Genomic DNA, 21,670 nt, shown 5'->3' on the forward strand with positions numbered 1-21,670 from the left:
GTTGATTAAATCTGGGAAAACTGAGTCCACTGTAATGTTAATTAGAGCTGAGACTGTGAAGTGCATCAAGCTGAATGAGCTCCTGCAGAGAAACTCCTGCCAATAAGTGAGAGCTGTCATCATCACAACAGGACGCACTGATCCAAGAGCTGTGAGGAGACACTGCGCCACAAAAATACTTTATATAATAATATTTATGATAAACATTTGCAGTCTTATTTACCAGAGCAGAAGTTACCGTGTATATATCTCAGACAGTGCTTAAATTTCTGGAGAATTTTTGAATATTTTTCCTCCAAAGAAACAGTAAAGATGCATTTTAAACGATCTTTTTTTTCCGGTAATGCCCGACTCATCACCTTGGCCGGTGTCCAGCCAATGCGGGAGAGAAAGGAGTGGCATTGATCCAGAGCAGCAGAAGAGAGGCGCTGCACTGTGTCTTTAAGCTCCAGTGAAATCCATCAGGGGGAGTCGCTGCCTGCAGTATCATTGTGTTTGTGCGCCTCATTACGTTGGTGGGACCTGTTCTGTGTTATTATAGGGTGGATGGGATCTGCTGTTTTCAAGCCCAGGATGGTTATTTCTGCGCCTGAGACGCATGGAGTGGAGTGAAATTCTTCCGAACCGCGTAAAAATGAGGTGCCACTGGGTTGTGTGTGCCTCCTATTTTATTTTGCTGCCGCTAACAGGTACGGAAAAACACTTGTAATGTTGTTTAACTCCTGTTTTTTCTTGTCAGTATTTACTTTATGGTGACCTTTTCTTCTTGTTTATATCTCAGTAGGCTAAAAAATTAATACAGACTGTGTAATCATTTGTAGCAAGAATTTAAATCAATTAACGCGTTTGTACTTTTTGCGTTTATCACCTCTATGGAATCTGTTTTCTCAATTTTTTTCCCCCGCTTTATGTGAGAGTCTCTGCCCTTTTAAGACGCTTGAAGTGTTCTGTCTCCTTCTTGTACCCCTGTATTCTTCTGCTGTCCCTATATAAGGTCTTTTTTTTGCTTTCATTTTGGACGCCGAGACAAACAGCATGCGTCTTTTTACGCACGATTAGTGCAGCTTTTTAACCATGTTTTTTTCTGCGTCCACACTGTTTCTGGACACGTGGTGAGCGTTTACTTAAAGTGTGGCGTCCAACGGTACAGTGCTCTCAACCTGTCAGCTCAAGTCTCCACATCGTATCCGGACTCATTTGCATAACTACTGTTTGGTGGGGCGCAGGAGATGCCTCTGCTTTGCCTTTCCCAGCAGGCAACAGGTGTGTGTGTGTGTGTGTGTGTGTGTGTGCGTGTCTGTGTGTGTGCGTGCGTGCGTGTATATGTGTGTTTTGTTTGTAGACGATTAATTATTTATCCCACTGAAATGAAGGGGATTAGGTTGTGCGTCTTACCACGGCAGCAGATGGAACAAAGCAGAAAAGATACACACATTCGTTTTCCACAGAAACGCGCCCTGCAGCGCACTGACATCTAACATCTCTGTGCTGTGGTGGAAGCTCAGTGTTTAGTCATAGTACAGCCTCAGGTTGTATGTGAAACCTTTTGCTTATTTAAAATGACACTCAGTATGAACTGCCAAAGCGCAATCTTGCAAAATATCAGATATGAAACATGTTCTCACAGCCTGCACAAACACAGATATTGATATTTTGGAAGGGGAGCATCCACATGCCTCATGTCCTGAGCTGTACTTGAGCCTGGAGGCAGAACAGTCACATGAAATCCTGCTCTTGAAATGGCGCCTTATCATGTGGAAAGCTGCAAAAAAAAAAAATAAAATAGAGAGAAGGAAAACCTGGAGGGAACTAGCTGGTGTGTGTGTGTGTGTGTGTGGGGGGGGGTGTTAGACTCAAACTAAAATGTTGGTTTAGTTTACTCATCCTAAGAGAATGGATTTAGGGGCCCTTAATGCATGATTACTCAGCGGCTGGACAGCTCATAATTATTGATTGTTCAACTGAGCGGTGGTGGTTTGATAGCACTCTCTCTTGAGGGGCTCTGTGCCAATCATAACATCCTATTTAACCATCACTCTAATCTATCGGTTTGGATATTTTGAGCATTTTTCAAGTGAGACCCCCAGCACACAGATGATCAGCTTTGTGATCTGTTTCACTTCCTTGTGTGCTTATAGAAATAGTTTAGGTGTTTGGGTGAGTGTTGGTCAGCCCAAAATAAAGCAGCTTGATTAGACTGTCTTTGACTTGTTGATATGTGATGGGCATTTTTTTGTTATTATATAATGACATTTCATAAACTAAAAAGTTCTTCAGCACTCTTCAGTTCCAGACTTACTTCCCCACTGTTTCTTTTTGCTGTTTTATCGATTTTTCTCTGTCTGTACAACTCTCAATGAAAGCAGCAGTATTTCTCCCCTCAGGCCTGATTATTCAAGCAAACTAAACTCGTCGCGCCTTTCAGAAAATAGCATCCAGGTTCACAGTATGTCCACAAAGCTGCATGTCTGTCCTCTGTTGCAGTGTGGTGCGAGCCAGTCATCTCCCCCGGCGGGCCTCACGTTGTGGTTCCCAAGAGGGGGAAGCTGGAGCTGCGTTGCCACGACAATACCACAACGTCTGGCGCCCCATGGGGCTTGAGGTGGCAGAGGGAGAAGGCTCGCAGGATCGAGGGAGAGGTGGAGGAGGGCGGAGTGGCTTATGTCAGGGTGCCGGTGGTGCATGCCTACCACATGGGCCGTTATGTATGCATCAACAACAGCACCATGGAACACAGCTCCATCTACGTCTATGTGAAAGGTGGGTGTTCGAGGTTGGGGAAAGAAGCAGGCATCAAAGTAGCGTCCTATTAATCCAAATTTTCTTCTTTCTGTATTCCGCTCAGACCCCCTGAATGCTTTTCAGCGCACCATGGTGAATAGCATTCTGGTGCGAACAGGTGAGAACTGCACCATCCCCTGTCTTGTGACTGACCCTGAGGTCGCCCTCCTGGCGCTGGAGACCTGCGATGGACGGCCTATGCCCTCTGGTATGAGTTACACTGGCAACCCCCAGAGAGGCGTCATCATCAACGGCGCTAGAAAGGAATACGAGGGCTGTTACGTATGCGTGGGGCAGCTCGGTGGAGTCAGAGTGGTGTCGAGCCAATACACCGTGGATGTCCGACTCGGTAAGTAAGACATATGATGCTCAAAGGGAGACGCCAGTATAAGGGTTTCATACCGGTGTTCCATGTGGCATAGCTTTACTAGAAGACTACTTTTTCAGCCTTAAAACACAAATCTAACACCAGTAAATTTCCACTGGAACGTAAAACCAGAGCATTTGTCTTTGCTGGAAACCACAGTGGAATGCCGTTAGTTGTGCAGGTATTTGGCAGGATGGAAAGTGTTATTACGATCTACCCTGTATGGTAAATGAATGTTTGCACTTCCATTACAATAAATCTAATTGCTGTCGAGACATTTCTCTAAAAACCACACACATTAATGTCATGCTGGCACTGTTGGAAAAGCTACCAAAGTCATTAGATTTAAACTCGAGGCACCACAATGTTTCATGACATCGACATATAAATTTAGCGATCATGTATGTTTTGGCCAAAGAGGGTTACAGTATTCTCATGAGTTATGTGGGTAATAATAACGTAAAATATATCAGAAAGGCTATTTAAATTGATGTCAGTGGAAAATGACTGTGCATCTGTCCGCCACACTGCATCAGCATTTTCAGTCTGGGCTGCTGTGGGAGTCTAAATGGAGACAAGCTGAGGGGAGTTATGGTGTGGTGTCCTTTTGACTGATGGAGGGAAAGAGGGAGAGGAGACGTGAGGGAGGGAGGGAGGGAGGGAGAGGAGACGTGAGGGAGGGAGGGAGGGAGGGAGGCAGGGAGGAGCCGAGGGATCTGAGTCTCACACAGCTTTGTAACGGAGCATGAAGGCTGTGTTTGGGTTAAATAGGATTACTGCAGCACAAACACAGCAACCAAAGTGACATCTGCAGGCATTCGATGGATATTAATGGTGCAGTTTATGTGTGCACAACTGGGTTGCACATGTGCTCACAGTACTGCGAGTGTAAATATGCATTAGTGTGTTTGTGCAGCAAACTGCTTAGTGATGAAAGAACCGTCTTCTGTTATGGTGTAAAAAAATAAGATGTAGACATAAACATAGATTTAGGATTTAGACGTTCAACATACATTCTAAACCAGGGGGAATACAAAAAAGCAACGTGATGTCGGACTCATAGCATGTGATGAGATGTCACCCTGGAAATTTATTCATTGAGAGCAAAATGTAGCAATTTTCATGACAGTGTGCTGGTTTAGATGACGTCACCAAGTGTAGCGGTTATGACAACGTTGGTTTTCATTCTTTGGTTCAGCGCCAGAGCTGCGTCCAGTGATCACGCTGTCCCAAAAAGACACCGTCATCCTGAGGAAAGGGGAGCGGTTTGAGCTTACTTGTAGCTCCTCCAATGTCAACCCGGACTTCAGTCTCAAGTGGGATTTCCCTTCGACAGCGGTGAGATTAATGAAGGGATTTATTAGCTGTGCGTAATGCCAGGGTGTTTGGCTGCTTCGATGTCAAACAGTCTAATATGCTCTTTTAAATTTTTTTTTAAAGAGATCCACTCCTACCATGTGACAATACAACAGATCTTTCGATTTTCTTCAGAGCTATAATGAACATACAGAATATAGAGGTCATATTTTAAGTAATATTTATGAGAAGTTAAAGTGTTTAATGACGAAGAGAAATTTGCATTCTATAATTTACCATATTACACATGTCTGCATGATATCTTGAACACACTGGTCATCTGTGGGATTTTACACCCGCTAATATGACGCTCTTCACCTTTACCGTGCAGCATCCTCGTGAAAGCCAGACGTCACACATCCTGTCCGGTTCCCGTGGTTATCAACGTGCCACCTCACTCTTAATCAAAGCTGTCAACCAGTCAGACTCGGGCTCTTACCGCTGCACTGCCTACAACGAGAGAGGCAGCAGTATCGAAGTGCTACAGCTGGATGTTTGTGGTTAGTGTTGAAGTTGGTTTGTTAATGTACATGCATACATGTTACAGCTTTTATAGTGAGCAGACAATCAGAACTTAATTTTCATTGGAAAGTATACGTAGTTTACCCCTAATCGATTTTCTATACCACGCAAGAAAAGCTGAGTCAGTCTTTCCACAGCTAAAAAGCCTTCTAGGGATGTAAACATATCTTCTTGGGTGTACCCAAAGCCTTTCCCTCTGACCCCTTTTCTTAGAGCTGGTTGAAAGTTACTCCACTAATATTCAATGTGCCCCCTAACAGCAAAGATGCATGAACGTAAAATAAAGGAGTAGATAAGAAGCGATAACCTAAGCGCTCACAATCCAGCTTGTTTTCAAAGCACAGATAATGCAGATACGCACCAGCAATGTGTGGTCTCTTCCACACAGCCGAGACCAAGCAGCTTTCAGTGTGTAATGGGAACGTTCACTGCTGGTCAGAAGTGTAAAAAACAACACTCAACTAAAACCTAACTACTGACACCAGTATTCACACCCACAACTATATTTCTGTACGAGTTGCAATCTTTCATTTGCATACTATGCCAATGAAAAAGTCAATGCCTCGAAGAGCCTCAAAAAAATGAATAGTTAGCTTAAAGTAATAGTTTAAATGGCCAATGCATCGGAGAACAATTTGTTACTTGTAGCTAATTATTTGTTACTGTTAGCTCACTATTTTTAGCTAATAATTTATTTACTTTCAGCTATTTGCTACTTCCTCTATTTGCTACTTTACCATTTAGCCATTTAAGCAGAGTGTAAATGCAGGTGTAAAAAGTCAGTAAGTCCAACACATAAGTCTGCAAAAAATCTTGGAGAAACGCCTGAAGAACCCATTGAGCTTTTAGAGGTTCCTCCATCACTCTCTTCTCTGAATTTACCTATTTAAGATGCCTCCAGGAACCCAACAAGAGTTCTTTGAAGCTCTCCTGATTCTAAGAGAATAGCTGTAAACCTTTGAGAATATCTGCTCCAGACATCTCTTCTAACATAAGATCATCCAAAGCTGCAGCAAAAGAACATCCCAAAGTCAGTGTTAGGCTGTCATATTTTAACAAAAAATAATTATTGTTTTTACATATAACAAACCAATATATTCTGTTCTTTAGATCAGGGGTTCATTACCATGTTAGGAGATCCAGGTCCCATCCAGGCACATGTTAAGGAGGGGGAGAGTCTGAGCCTCAGGGTAGAGTTTGATGCTTATCCTGAACCCAGTTCTCTGTCCTGGTCTTACAACGGCAAGCGTCTCCTCAACACCACAGAGCATGTCATCACCGTCCACCGCCGCAAATACAGGTACAGAAGGCATGCCACTGTTGCGGAAAGTCACTGTGTGTGCACAAGTTTTTAAAATGTGTCTTTGTTTTATCAGATACATCAGTGAGCTGAGACTAGTGAGGGTTCTTGGCACGGAGGGAGGGATCTATAATTTCTCAGCAAGTCATGAAGACGCATCCGTTGATCATTCTTTTCACGTGTACGTCAACAGTAAGTAGCTCTCACATAATTAGAACTCAATTACTTGGTGGAGATTAAAATAGAACAAAGTGCCAATGCATGTAGCCTACACATACACCTGTTTGTAACACATTGCATTAATGCAGAACAGGCGGCAACGCCAACATACACAAACGTTTGGCTGCTGCTGCAGTTTCTTGAACATTTAAAGAGGAGATTCATACTGTCATTATGAGCCACTGTGATCTTTGAAGCCTGTTCTTTTTCTGTTGCAACACCACAGGTGGGAAGGATACAGGAGCTCTACAGTATGTGTTGTAGACATATATGTGAAATATGTGTGTTTTTGTTCTCTGCAAGGTAAGCCTGTTATCATTGCCCAGGAGGGGCCTGTTGACGGACAGGTACGGTGCATTGCTGCAGGATACCCAGTTCCTAAAATCAGCTGGTACTTCTGTGACCTGCCCCACACAAGGTAAGCCAAAAATATATTGCACTAGTTTCATCCAAGAGTATCGTGCTTGGTTTGCTTTGTTAGATTTAGCATAAAGGGGAAAAGACGCAGGAGGTGGAGAAACACTGCGAGTATCACGACCCATATTTGAATTCAGACACAGTTATAATTCAACACCAATTGCTGAGATGTTGATCAGGCATATGTGGCAAACAAGGAGAGTTGTAGACAGAGATAAAGTACAGTATTAATTGTTTCTGTGAATATATGAATATATGCAGAAAACAGGTACTCTGAAGTTACTGCATCACATAATGAATAATCACAACTATAACATCTACCTGTTGTGATTTTCGCTTTATGTTCATGTCACTTTTGCATGATAAACAATAAAATGAACACCTGACTTCAGGCTAGTTCTCTTGGTATCATTAAATATCTTTAATTTTCTGTTGGTTTGTCTGGCAGTTTCTGTGAGAACAGGAAATGCTTTAAAGAGCAGAACAAGTTGAACAACAGGTTTATGTCGCCTCATGGCCTAGTGAGCTTATTAGCATTTAGACAAACAAACAACAACTTGTATAGACCATTGGCCAACACACACATAGGCACACACATACATACACACATACACCAAATTTGACACATTTTGAGCCCTGGTAAAACAGGAATGTGATTTTCTTCTCAAATTTGATTTGATTTATCGACATCATTAACTGTAATTACTGCAGCTGATTAGTTGCGGTAATTTTATCAGGATCACGAATATATTTTCTCATTAGCTCGGGAGTCGTCCCGTTGTGATAATTACACAGTTATCTTGTTATCCTGATGCAAAACAACTTCTTATTGTTTTGATTTAATAGCATAAATATCTTACTGCTCCAAGAGAACAGCCATTTAAATACACTGTGACATTATCAGAGGTTAGGTTAGGGGTTAGCAACAGAGAGAGACTGCAGAGATCTGATCCCATCAATGGGATGCAGTTTCATTAAGAGTCCATGGGAAGAACCATATGTGTATAAGAGAAGACACTCTAGAGTCTAACATCCACCAGTAACAACTAGCTTAAAGATAGCGCATGTTTTGATTCAAAATAGAAGCAAAAAACTGCAGAAATGTACTCAATTTTCACACAACAAAGTGTCCTGAAATCCAGTATCCTTCTTTCTTTCCTGTTACTGTCTCCTGTACAGCCCATTCACCTATAAATACCAAATCTGCTCTAAATTAGAGCAGAGAGAAAATGTTGGGGAGAAAAAATGATTTTAAGCAACTTTGACCATTCAACAGGTGCTCACACCTGCCTAATGCCACCCAGTGGGAGACTCCTGAGGCCGCCATGCTGACAGAGTCTGCCTTTGGTAGGAGTGAGGTGGAGAGTCGACTGAATGTCAGCAAGGAGCATGCTCAGTACCACACCCTGGAGTGTGTGGCCTCTACGGAGGGGGAAGAGGCCTACACACTGTTCTCCATCAGTGGTATGACACACACACACACACACACACACACACACACACACACACACACACACACACACACATATATATACCATGCACTGTATAGAAACTATGACATATAATAAAAAGCTACTCCAGTAAAGGCCTTAGTGCCTGAGCATGGAGGGTGTTTATCTCATAAACCATACCACAAACACGTTGCACAAACACAGACACACAAACCCATTGACCCTCGTGTCTGCCGAGGCCAGGTGTGTGGTTACTGGGTACAGATTGAATGAGATTAGTGTATGCTGACTATGCAGGCGGGGATTATATGGCGTAGACGTACTAATCCCTGTCACACAAACAAACACCACTGCTGCAGCTGTCTGTCTTAATGGTGGAGGAAGAGGATGTGGCTGTGTGTGTGTATGTGTGACGTTTGTGTAACTACCGGTAAAAAAAGTGTTGATGATGATTTATTATTCTGGTTTTGTTGGTGTGTGTCTATCCTCAGAACGCATCGTCCCCCACAAACTCTTCACGCCTCTTCTAACTGGCATGGTGGCTACTGGTGTCTTACTCAGCCTCATTCTAGTGGTGCTGCTCTATAAGTACATGCAGGTAAGACAGAAAATAAACTGCAGTTTTAACCTGAGTGACAGTAGGGTCATAAAATCTCACATAAATCACACAAATCTACGGCCATCAGTCCCTTTCAAAGCCATGTATTAGTTTCAAAGTTTGTAGGCATCAATGTTTAATCAAGTTCATCTCGCAGCATCGATATACGGTTTGCAACATAGAAAAGTAAATGGCTTGAGTAGTTTCTGGCAAAGGGCCCATTCTCATTTACTAATGACTCATGCCTCCATCCTGTTTATAGTATGTTAAAGTTAGAAGCATCTTTCGTTCTGCATTTGATAACGAATTTTATTCTGCAGATAATTGTGAAAGTGTGTCCTTTTAATGAACATGAATGTGTCCTAATGAAACTGAACTGCATCAGTCAGCCATTCAGAGTGCTGACATGCTGTAGTTAAAGGATTTTTTGACACTCTGATCACGCCTCGAGCCAATAATTTACCCCCCTGAGCACGCTGCTCACATTGCACTCAGATGAGTCAGACTCCTTGAAAACTAGTTTATGAATCTGCAGTGGGATCGTCACGGGAAAGTCTAGACACAAGCTGACAACTAAAGTGCATGGAGTAAAGTAAACCTGAATATTAAGTATGAGCAATACAATCACACAAAACAGACAATCCCAATAAGCTGATTTAATATCGCTTTTCTCTTTATAAATCCATGGCCTCTCTCATCTCTAAACCAACAGAAACCAAAGTTCCAAATCCAGTGGAAGGTGATCGAGAGCATCCATGGAAACAACTACATATATATTGACCCCACCCAGCTGCCATATGATTCAAAGTGGGAATTCCCCCGGCAGAAGCTACGCTTTGGTATGACAGCATCCGTGTTTGTGTAGCTGTGTACGTTAACATTGTAGGAGTGCACATGTGCAGGCATGCGAGTGTGATTGTTGCCTGAGTAATTATAAAATGCTAACGGATTGATGTTTGTGTACTTGAAGGTAAAACCCTGGGCTCTGGAGCGTTTGGAAAAGTAGTGAGGGCCACAGCGTATGGACTGTGCTCTGCAGATACTGTTACAACCGTCGCTGTTAAGATGCTAAAACGTAAGTCTGTTGGTGTCTTTTACTGCATCTGTGTGTTGTAGCAACATACATTAAGTGACACTGTATACAGTAGTGGAAACTAAAGTAACATAAGTACCCAGGTACTGTACTTAAGGGGTGACAACAGCAGGATGACAGGCTGTGCTTTGCTGCCCTCTCTGGTTTAAAGTTTCAAGCTCAATTCAGTTCTGGACATTGGTAATGTCCTGGAGTGCTACTGTACATCACTGTAGCATGGTGAGGAGTTAAACCACTGGAAGTCAGCACAAACAAGAAGGACATACCCTTTAAGTATAATTTTGATGTACCTGAATGTTACATTTTATGATCCTGTGGCTTTTAGCATTTCACGGGGAAAGGCTTTCACAACTGTGGTTACAATTTCCTGTTTAACCTTCTGAACCTCGAGCAGTTTCTGAACATGTTGTGCTTTTTACTGATTGTGGGCTAATTTTTTACTGCATTATAAAGTCCATGGAAACAGCACAACCATGGCTAGAAGTAGAAAGAACTTAAAAATGTCCTTTCTGCAGTGAGACACACTTATAATGCCATGAATGATAAAAATGAAAAACAGAAGTCGAATTTCTTTTTTACAGAAATTGTAAAAACCTGCGGTCACCATGCACAGCAGTTTTCTAAATGACCACAGGTTTTTCCAATATGGTGACTCTACATACATGCTATAGATATTTTACTGTTTATATCTTTAATTCGTTTCCGCACTTCTCTCCTATGTGCTCTGTGTAAACACAGCCTGCAGTTCAGCCCAGTTCACATGAAAAATACTTGAATTTTGTTTCACATGACATGTTGCAGCTGAGTCACTAATGGTTTCATGGAAGTGCTGAGGAGTGCAGATTAAGTTCATTACCTCTAGCAGGAAGCCTTAATCTTAGATCGGTTACCACTGAACTACAAATGCAAAAAAAACTGAATATAAAGTAGCTACAACTAGATCCACCTCAACTAGCAACCACATTACCGTCACCCACAATGGTGCATCATTATAAATAATCTAATATTATCACATATGGGAAAATACAAGATATTTTGGAAGATGTTATTAGTTAAAAATATTTAGAATAAAGGATTTCTAATGGAGTGTTTTCTCATCCTTGGATTTTCTTCCACCACTGAGTGCATTTATTAACTTTCTGTGCTGATGTCATCTCAGCTAACGCTCATTCCACGGAGAAGGAGGCACTGATGTCAGAGCTGAAGGTCCTCAGTTACCTTGGAAACCACGTGAACATCGTTAACCTGCTGGGAGCCTGTACAGTCGGAGGTGAGAGGAGCCGCTACGAACGCTGCCAACAAACTTGACATACAAGATCATTTTTGGTTAAATATGTTCTTGCTTTTATTAGGTGTGGTCTCTATATACCAGGGCTATTCAATTAAAAATTGACTCGGGCCGGATTTTCAGACTAAGAACATGAGCTGGGCCGGACGTTTTTAGCAGACAGTCAGCAAAGTTAACCATTTAAAATAAACACAAACAGATAAGATAACAAACACACTGGATGTTTATAAACGTATCGCCACATCCAAAAGGACATAAACACAATAGAAGAGCAGTACTTAAACTAAACCTGTGCTGAAATACTGCTTCTTTAAATTTTACATTTCAAACACACAACTTCAACACATTTTGATAGGGAAATATAAGCACATGTTAAGGTGCATATGAACATAAAAACTGACGATTAGAAACACCATCTTTTGTTTTGGTTACATCTGAAAGTGCATTAAAAAGTAACTTGCTTAACAGTAACTTTTCAGAACTTGAGACATTTTTCTTCTTTTGAAATAATAAAAAACAGAGTTTGTCCCTGTCCATATTTGGTCTCATCTGAGACAGTCACATCTTCAGTGCATATAATCAAAAAAATAAACAGTAGGCACAGTGATAGTTACTATCCCTTTGAAACGAAATACAGCTGACATCAAAGTGCATAATAAAGTGCAACTAAGTGAAATAACTGTCAAAACAAAATGTCTTTCTTAAATATTAAACTTATAATCAGTGAACAGAAAATAGTCACATAAATACATAAAACTACCTTTAGTGTCTGCTACAGCACGCTGCTTTGTTGCACTTACCATGTCTCAAAGACATCTGTGGCGAGAACATCAACCCTGCGAATGTTTGACGTGTCAGACCTGTTTGACAGCAGATATCACATTCGTCTTAACTTTATCGTCCGTTAAAACTTCATCCACGACAGCCAACATGCAGTCCTTCACAGTTTCTGAGTCTTTGAACAGCCTCTTTTTCGTGGCCCTTTCCTGAGCTGTGCAGGTCCGCTTCATTGTAGTACAGCTCCGGTTGTAAGATGCAGTCAAACTCTGAATTATAGCCGCTCTGTCATGACATCCCTCTGGAAAGTTTGTCCGAAACGCGGCATGTTTTTTCAATGTGGTGTCCTCGGACATTATAATCTTTCAGCGCTGCAACGCACTCGTTGCAGAGTAAACGCATTGGTTTGGCGTTCGGACTTGGTGGTAAATAAATAAATACTTGTCAGTCCACGCAGGATTAAATCGACGGTTTTCCTCGCCAATTTGTCGTTTCAGGATAGAAAAAGACGTGCTGCTATTTTCGCCTGTATAGAACTGCTAATGTTTACTTTTCAAACGCGTCTCCTCAACGCAAGGCATTGTGGGTTAGTTGCTAGGTTACGGTAAATGTTGCATTCAATGTTTGCAATAATGTTGGAATTTTTGTAAGAACTCGTGAGTGTTACTGAAAGATGTTTTTCTGTTTTTCTCGGACCCAAGTCCCAGTCACTCGGCAGTTGCTTTAGGGCCACTCGACGGTTGCTTTCGGTCCGCATGTGGCCCGCGGGCCGCTAATTGAATAGGGCTGCTATATACCTCATGCATTTGCATTCTAGTTTCATTATTAATTTTATTATTGTTATTATTCATTCATTGGCCATTTTTGTGTTGTTAGAGGTTGTCTTGAAAGCTTAGACACGTGCTGACCTGCTAATATTGAGTGTTTATTAAAAATCAGATATTGGACAGTGGGTATCATCCAGCTCCGATATGAAGACATGATGCAGTTTGGCTTGTCACAAATTTACTGCGCATTTGATCAATATTCTTTACCTGTCTAGACCTCAATATTGACTGTAATGCAGCATTTTGATTGAACTGCACACAAATATGCATTACCAAGTTATTATGAGGCAAAGACTGAACACTTGATGGATGTTTTTGTAGCTATTAGGCTTTGAAAAAAAATCGTTACTTTAAGTATCGAATACTGACAATAAATCTTTCCAGCTTGTTTTAACACAAAAATATGGATTGGCTTTAAAACAAATCTGCTGTTAAAACCTGACAGATCGCATGTCCTCCCTCGTGTCAAATTGCATTGCAAATGCCTTGCCATCATCTTTTGTCTGGTTCTCTTTGTTATATGCTGTCATGGTTTATAAATCAACAACTGAGGGTTTTTTTTTTTTTTTTTTAATCTCTGGATACTGCCAGGCCCCATTTTGGTGATCACAGAGTACTGTTGCTATGGAGACCTCCTCAACTTCCTGCGAAGAAAAAGAGAGTCCTTCCTCAACTCCCAAGTTGGGGATGGTTACTATCGCAACGTCTTGAACCAAACAGAGCCTACAAGGTGGATATCTGTGCAAATTCTTAACTGTGATTGCACCTGAAAGTGGTTAATTGAAGTACTAATGTGTGCGTATCTCTGTATGTGTGTGTGTAGCAGAGAGGTGACGGGTGCAGGATATATGCCCATGCGTCCGTCTGAGAAAGAAAAGTCCTCCCAGTCAGGTACAAGGTCTCTTAGTCTACATTTCTGTACTGTAGAACCAATCATGCAAAGTCTGTTTTCAGTCACTAAAGCTGACAGTGCAATCTTTATCCAGATGACATAGATGAGCTGTCTCTGGACGCCGAAGATCTCCTCAGCTTTTCCTACCAGGTGGCCAAAGGAATGGACTACATTACTTCCAAGAATGTAAGGCTTTTATAGACCCTGTTAATATTTATAGAGCAGTTACAGAAGAGATTTAAAAGTGCTGCTGCTAGTTTGTAAATCATGTTATGGCTCAGAGCCAACGTTCATGTGGAAACCTTGCCGTCAGCGCTATACATACAGTGAAGCTGCATTTACAGCTGATCTGCACACTCTGACACTTGCATACCAAACTACAATGGAAACAGCTCCCTCCTGTCTGAACTCTCCATAGCTAGACTCTTCTCCTCTGTGGTTCCCCGGTAGTGGAACGAGTTGCCAAACTCTGTTCGATCAGTCAATAAGAAAAGATTAAAGACCCAGCTCTTCACTGAACACCTTTGGACTTGACAGATTGCAAAAGGAAAAAGAAGAAAAATTCGTATTACCTCCCGCACTGCCTGTAGGCACCAAGGACCTATTATCACACTTGAACTTGTTTTATGGCACTTATCCAGGTTGTTTTCTCATGACTAGATCCTTGCTTGTTTTAATCTACTCTCAGATGTACGTCGTTTTGGATAACAGCGTCCGCTAAATGAAATTGTAGAATTACACATAAATTAATCTTCCTTAAATCTGCTATATTTAAGGTTTTTATGTTAACAGTTGTAGAAATTACACATGCAGCAATAAGCCTGGAGATTTATTCCTCAATTTTCACTCAGCTTTGCAGTCCCTCTCAACTGTATGCTGCATTTTAGCCTTTTTCAGCTCATTGTTTCGATTCAGTGGCTTTCGCGTTACTGTTTTTAGTTACTTTGCTTGCTGTAAGCTTACCAATAATATGAACCACTTTGCACAAAGTGACAGATAAAGCTATAAACTACAGTATCTGGTGAACATAGTGGATCATTCAGCAATTAAAGGAGAGTTGATGGAGAGCCAAACCAAGCTACAGAGACTATCTGATGTATGTAAAAGCCACTGATGGGCTGCTGTTGAAGAACTGCAATATGCTTTCAAACAAAATCTGCACTTTCCATGATCAAAGTTCATATTTAATATACAGATAGATTCAGAAGTACCACTTGGTGGTCCGAGTCGTACACAAAAACAACATAAAGTGGCTCCTACAAGAGCTATAAAGACAGTGAATATTGGACTTACGTTCATCCAGCCTGCCACAGACATTACTTCAAATGACTGATGATGATGTGTTTGCTATGTCAGTTTTGTGTTTACAGCTTGTTTCTGCTGCCCCCATCTGGCAAAAAAATCAGTTCATTCACTCTAACCACTTCAAAATTTAACCTTGTAGTTTTCCTGACAATCTTTGGGTGATTCACTTTATTTCCGCAGTAAAAATTACTGGCCTGTGTTTACATTCTAACCTTCTAAAATCCAAAACCTGCCGGTGGGTTTGAAAGGTATGTTATCTTTTTAAAAATAAAATTTAAAAAAATAACCCAAATTACACTGTTTGTCAGAAAAAGAAACTGTAAAAACAGAGAGAATCCTCAGTTTTTAAGTTTTCAACATTCATTAAAACTATTCATCTTTGATGGAAAACTTCACCGGGTTGTAGCATAAAATTGTGATATTTAAGCAAAATCATTTTATTGAGTTTGCCTCAGTTCCCACTAGAAATAAATGGTTTGCACAAACCAGAATTTGTTAAAAAAATAAAAGTCTGCACTCCTAGACATAACCAGGAAGTCATTAGTGAGTCAGCTCTGCAGGATGTGGTTATACAGTAGATAGGAAACAAGTATGGAAATAAATTAAATATGCAAGAAGTAAAGATCTATAGTACGTAGAGTCATCTTTTTTTTTTAGTATTGGTAACAAATGTTGTACATGATCATCACAGTTTTTTTTTTATTTTGTAAAACAAGTAATCAAAGCAATTTGAGTTTTAATTTCCTGTTTTCATGATTTATGGCATTATAACAGTGTTATATTGCACTCTCTACTTCTAATCATGCTTGTACTGTTTCCATAGAGGTGCAGGACTTTTGAACTGCAGTGAAAAATGAACCACAGTGACTAAAAAAGTCATAGGATCAAACAAACACAAAGAAACTGCTCTCAGTTCTGAAGGTTAATAGTCGACTGTGACGTCAATGCTGAGAGAAGCACTTCAACAATGGTGTATCACCACAAAGTGCACTGAAAGCCAATAAACTGACCAAATGATTAATAGCATAAAACAGCTCATGTAATGAAATTAAACTCAAACACAATTTTTTGTCCAATGGCTTTATTGTTTGGTTGGCAGATCTGTCTCTCACACACACAAACAGGTGGCCGGCTAACAGAAATGTGGAGCTGATGACTTTTTTTTTTCCTTAGACAACAACAACCCTTTTGTTAAACTGTGTGAAGTAATAACTGCAGTCATAGTGCAAGACGGAACACACATTTGCATATAAGTCTATTTGTTTTGCCATATGAACATTAAAATGAGCTGCTGTAACTTTCTTCTTTCTTACAAAGTGAAAAATTATATCTGCAATAAGATACAGTTTAGAAAACAGTTATATTCTTCAATAAATGAGAAGAAAAATGTGTCCAATCCTCCCGTGAAATGTTCTCTGCCTAACCCAGCAGCACTCGTCATATAGAATATGTCAGTGTTTTGTTTTTTCTTTTGCCAGTCTTTGTGCTTGTAAGGTTTGCAACGATCTTTCCATGCCTCGCCTCATTTGTATGTGTATTCTGTGAGTCAGTCATTTAGTGCAGAAACCGGTTACAGTATCCATTTCCGTGTTTCTTTTTCCTCTGTGTGTGTGTCTGTGCAGTGTATCCACCGGGATCTTGCAGCCAGAAACATTCTGCTGACTCACGGCAGGGTGGCCAAGATCTGTGACTTTGGCTTGGCGCGAGACATCACCACTGACGCCAGCTATGTGCTTCGGGGAAACGTGAGTCTGTCTGTCAGTCGTTCTCTCTTTCTCCCTTCCCCTTCCTCTTCATCCTACCTTCCTTTCCTTTTACTCTCTCTTTGCCTTTGTTCCCTCTCTGTCTCTGCACATCCTAAAATTGAAACTCCCACGCATACCTCTCCTTACTGTCCCTGAACTGCTCACCGGAACAATGCATGCATGCGAAGAATGCTGGGCTGCCACTAATTATTACTTTCATTATGATCAGCCATCTGTCATTTAGGCTACAGAATATCACAAAGCAGAGAATAATGCTTGTTGCAATTTCTTAAAAGTAGGGCGATGAGCTACAGTTGTTTGTTTGTCAAGTCAAATAATGCATTTAGAATTGTACTAGGCAAAAAAACACCAAATCCTCTTCGGTTTGCACATGAAGATTTCTGTAATATTACCCCTCTGAAACCCAAGAACCCACCAGTGGGCAAGAAAAGCATGTTATCTTTAAAACATCATCAAGATTACACCACTTATCAGTGCCAGAAACTGTAAAAACAGGAAAAATTCTCAGATTTTCAGCTTTCTGTCAGTCCTGTAGCGTGTGACCCAGGAAAATTAACCAACCTACACGTCTCATTTAATACAAATGCCCAAATGAAATTGTTTGTGGTGTCTCGAGAGGTGACAATAAATGTTTCATCAATTATATGTTCAGATTTGCTGGGGATTTTCGTCAGTGAGATTAATTTACAGCAATGGAAAAGCTTTTCTCCTCAATACACTATATGGAAAATGTCGATCTTTTTAAAGAGCGAATGTTAAATGTTTCTATAAATGAGGACAGGGGATCACGGCTGTCCCTCTTGCAGGCTCGTCTGCCGGTCAAGTGGATGTCTCCCGAGAGTATTTTCGACTGTGTCTACACCTTTGAGAGTGACGTGTGGTCCTATGGCATCCTGCTCTGGGAAATCTTCTCTCTGGGTAACATTTCCAGTTAGAGCCGTGCTGTTGTGCGTGTTTCATAATGTCTGGCCCATTATTATCATCCATTTGAGCTGACTGGGGCCTTATTAGAGGCTCTGCTGATGCTCCCGAGCAGCAGCGTCGCTTAGTGGAGTGAATCATGCAAAATCGTATTGATTGAGAAACCGGCAGCATTGTAGGAATCCGTGATTGTATTTTTTGAAGCGTGTGCGTATTGTGTGGTGTTGTTGCAGGAAACAGCCCTTATCCTGGGATGCAGGTCGGCTCTGCGTTTTACAGGATGATCCAGGAAGGCCACAGGATGAACAGGCCTGAGTTTGCTCCTATTGAAATGTGAGTGTGTGTCTCTGAGGGTTTTCTTATTATATAATATGGTGCATATAGTGAGTATTTTCATTGTCAGTTAATCTCCAGATGACATTTTAATTAATTCATTAATGGAAAATTAGTTTTTTGCTTGTTTTGTTTAAGCTCAAAACCCTAAAATACAGACAAGGATACAAATAATTTGATAAAATCAGCAAATTCCAGTGAAATTAGATTAGGGCTGCTTTTTCATGACATGTTGTGTCTCCTTTATTACGAGAATAAGTTAAAACTGCATTCTTTCTAATGTCCAGCAGGGGGTGACTCTTGTGGTTGCAAAAAGATGTCAAATTGGATAAAAGTATGAAAATATGGTCCTATTTCTCCTTTGATATGTTATCTCTGTAAACATTATCTTCATGAGTTTATTAGCTCAAGCGCTAGTTTCAAGTCTCTTTCAGTACAGCATGATGTTAAGTTTGTAAATTATGGCCCCATTTAGACTAAAATAGAAGATAAAGCAGAGTATGCTTTAGAGCATGATTTTTACTTTGTGTCACAAAACACAGAGATGTGGCATACATTATACAAACATGACTACAGCAGCATGAAAAACAATTAGTCAAATAATAAAGTAATTCTTATAGCATTAGTACTAAAAAAATGTATAGTCTAGCTTCTCATGAGATATTCTGCTGCTTTTCTTTGTCTTACAATATGATAATGTAGCAGTAGTTAAGTCTTAGACCAACAAAACAAGACATTTCAAGTAAATTGAGATGTGCACTTCAGAGAATTCTGATGGTTTATGACCAACTGATTTATTGATCATGAAAAAATAAGAAAGAGCAGGATTTGGTATGGGGCTGCACAGTGGCTTGGTGGTTAGGACTTTCAGCCTTGCAGCTAGAAGATCCCCGGTTTGCATCCTGGCCTTCCCGGGATCTTTCTGCATGGAGTTTGCATGTTCTCCCTGTGCATGCGTGGGTTTTCTCCGGGTTCTCCGACTTCCCCCACAGTCCAAAAACATGCTGAGGTTAATTGGTGATTCTAAATTGTCCATAGGTGTGAATGCAAGTGTCATTTTTTGCCTCTATACGTAGCCCTGTGATAGACTGGTGACCTGTCCAGGATGTCCCCTGCCTTAGCCCAAAATCAGCTGGAATAGACTCCAGCCCCCTCCCACGACCCTAATGAGGATTAAGCGGTATATGGATAATGGATGAATGGATGATTTGGTATAGATTTATAGCCACCATCTGGATTCTTTACCTAGTTAGCTGCTTCTCTGCGTGTGTTATCTTTGTAATCAGTAGATGCCATCACATTCCCAGATGTAGAAACTAATTCCGGTGCATCTCTGTAGGTACGACATGATGCTGTGCTGCTGGAACCACGATCCTTTGAAACGGCCTTCTTTCAGAAAACTGGTGGAAAGAACCGAACTGCTGCTGTCAGAAAATACCAAGAATGTAAGTAGCAGGAACGATGGAGCTACTTCTGGTGTTGGTTTAGTTTTTAGCATTTTGTCTTTCCGATTGAGAAACTGTAGTCACATCCATGCTCCTCTGAAACAGGTGTACCTGACGCTGAGCAACGCTTCTGGTCCTCCAGACCAGCAGAGGGCAGCGTCGCGTAGACTGAGCTCCGTCTGCAGCACAACAGCCCCTACCCAGCCCTTACTGCAGAGCACGGCCGACGTCTTCCAGGACTATGTCTGACAAACACACTGCCATGACACATCCGTACACAACCCCACCCTAACTCCCTGATCACTCTTTCCCTCTACAACACACTCCCCAGCTAACGACATTCAAAGTCCATTCAAACTAACTCTCAAATGCTGGCCTTCCTGCACACACACACATAGACAGTGTATATATACAGGCCTGCACTGGGCTCTCAGCCTCTATCTACTTTTCCCATCGGCATATCGATCTCTGGTGGCTATTTGAGGTGCACATCTATATAAAACAGACTCGCAGCACTAACCAGCCATCAGATACAACATCACCCATCAGCTGTGGGAGGAGTTCTGACTCACATTCAGCCTTAGATTACAACTTAAGATGCTTTAAGGAAAGCAAAGGCTACAAGTACATGTACATAACTGACTGGGGGGAGGTTAAATAAGCAGAGGTGGTGCTGTGATGTCAAGATGTCGTGTTAGATTTGTCTCCCGTTTTATTGGAATGTTATTGACATTTTGGGGAATACACACTTTCTTGCGGAGAGCTAGATAAGAAGATTGATAATAATCCTCACGCCTGTGCGTTAAGTTTAATGGTCAAGCCAACAGTTTAGTTTAGAGTCATGAGTGGAAACAAAAATCTGCAAAAGCCAAATCTGCATACCAGCACTTCTCAAGCTCACTTATTAATATGTTAATCTGTGCAATACCTAAAGTGTAAAAATGTCAATTTATGTGTGGTAAGAACAAGTCTGGTAACCCCCTGTGAAACCACCACTTGTAGACTTTGGGCAAAAAAATGATCTCTTAGTGGCTAATGTTGGTAAAAGTCATTCCCTGCTGTGCGATCAAAGGCAAATAATGCAGGATTTTTAGTTTTTTCTATATTTTACAGTCAAATCCCTTACTGAAATTGGGTAGCCCACTGTTATTTGTTCTTGTGTGCATAATTTACCGTTGCTGCCTAAAGTTTGGCAAGTGCAGTTTTAGCGATTTGTTGTTTTTTATGAAGCACTTTGTTCTGAGGTAAAGTTACAGGCTCTGCTATGTTGTATTATATGTATAGTACAAGAGTACACTTGTATAACTCAGATACACACCCAACACAAATAAATAAACACATTTCTGGCTCCAGCTTCATATATAAAGGTCAGATATAACAGTGGTATCATTCTTCTCTTTTACCCCTCGGCGAGAATGTTTCCCAAAAATGTCCAATCTTAGTTTAGTCATTGCCACTGGGTTGGGGAGAAGTTGTCAGCAGGCCTACTTTAAACATGTGTTTAATGGGCCTTGACATAAAAATACTCTGACATATGTCTCGTCTGCGAGCTCTTTGAAGAGACAACTGAGCCATCGAAAAGTGGCATGCAAGCGATAATTCCTAATGAAAAAGCAAAGCCATAAGTTACAGAAACACTGATTCCCACCTGTGCGTTGTAGCTTTGAATACTGTGACTTAAAACAAACGACTGACTGGTGTGTTGCTGTTTGTATTTCTTGGATAACTTTAGTCTCTTTAGCAAAGCCACTGTGGCCAAGGGTTTAGGACTGATTGTGTGCTTTTTACTTGATTTATGTCAAACATGTATGCAATGTAAATACAATAGAGATGTGCCTTTAGATTTTTTTTTCTTTTTATTACTGGACGCATTTGTTTGTGACGGTTACTGGTGAGAAGGTGGAGCAGAACAGAGCTTCTGCAGTTTTGATACAGTTGGTTGACTTGTAATAATAAAGGAAGTACCTGTGATGGTAGAACCAACTGCAGAGACTGTTTCTTTTGTCCCTCTC

General features: G+C 41.0%; 1 protein-coding gene across 2 annotated transcripts; it reads left to right on the plus strand.

Moving 5' to 3' along the window:
• The first annotated feature begins 449 nt into the window (after positions 1 to 449).
• kitb (KIT proto-oncogene, receptor tyrosine kinase b) lies at positions 450 to 21,642 on the plus strand. Of its 2 annotated transcripts, none has more exons than XM_023272182.3 (21): positions 450 to 689; positions 2,485 to 2,760; positions 2,846 to 3,130; positions 4,347 to 4,486; positions 4,836 to 5,004; positions 6,137 to 6,326; positions 6,403 to 6,518; positions 6,849 to 6,963; positions 8,239 to 8,426; positions 8,905 to 9,011; positions 9,724 to 9,850; positions 9,982 to 10,086; positions 11,264 to 11,374; positions 13,588 to 13,726; positions 13,823 to 13,887; positions 13,983 to 14,074; positions 16,816 to 16,938; positions 17,766 to 17,877; positions 18,114 to 18,213; positions 19,553 to 19,658; positions 19,764 to 21,642. In XM_023272182.3, exons 1-21 carry the CDS (start codon positions 599 to 601, stop codon positions 19,905 to 19,907), a joined length of 2,901 nt encoding a protein of 966 aa, XP_023127950.1. In that variant the 5' UTR covers positions 450 to 598; the 3' UTR covers positions 19,908 to 21,642. The 2 variants fall into 2 exon arrangements, with proteins under 2 accessions (XP_023127950.1, XP_023127948.1); XM_023272180.3 differs by having other exon boundaries at positions 451 to 689; positions 13,820 to 13,887.
• The last annotated feature ends 28 nt before the right edge of the window (positions 21,643 to 21,670 follow it).

Source organism: Amphiprion ocellaris, chromosome 4 (assembly GCF_022539595.1).
Source record: "Amphiprion ocellaris isolate individual 3 ecotype Okinawa chromosome 4, ASM2253959v1, whole genome shotgun sequence".
NCBI lineage: Eukaryota > Metazoa > Chordata > Actinopteri > Pomacentridae > Amphiprion > Amphiprion ocellaris.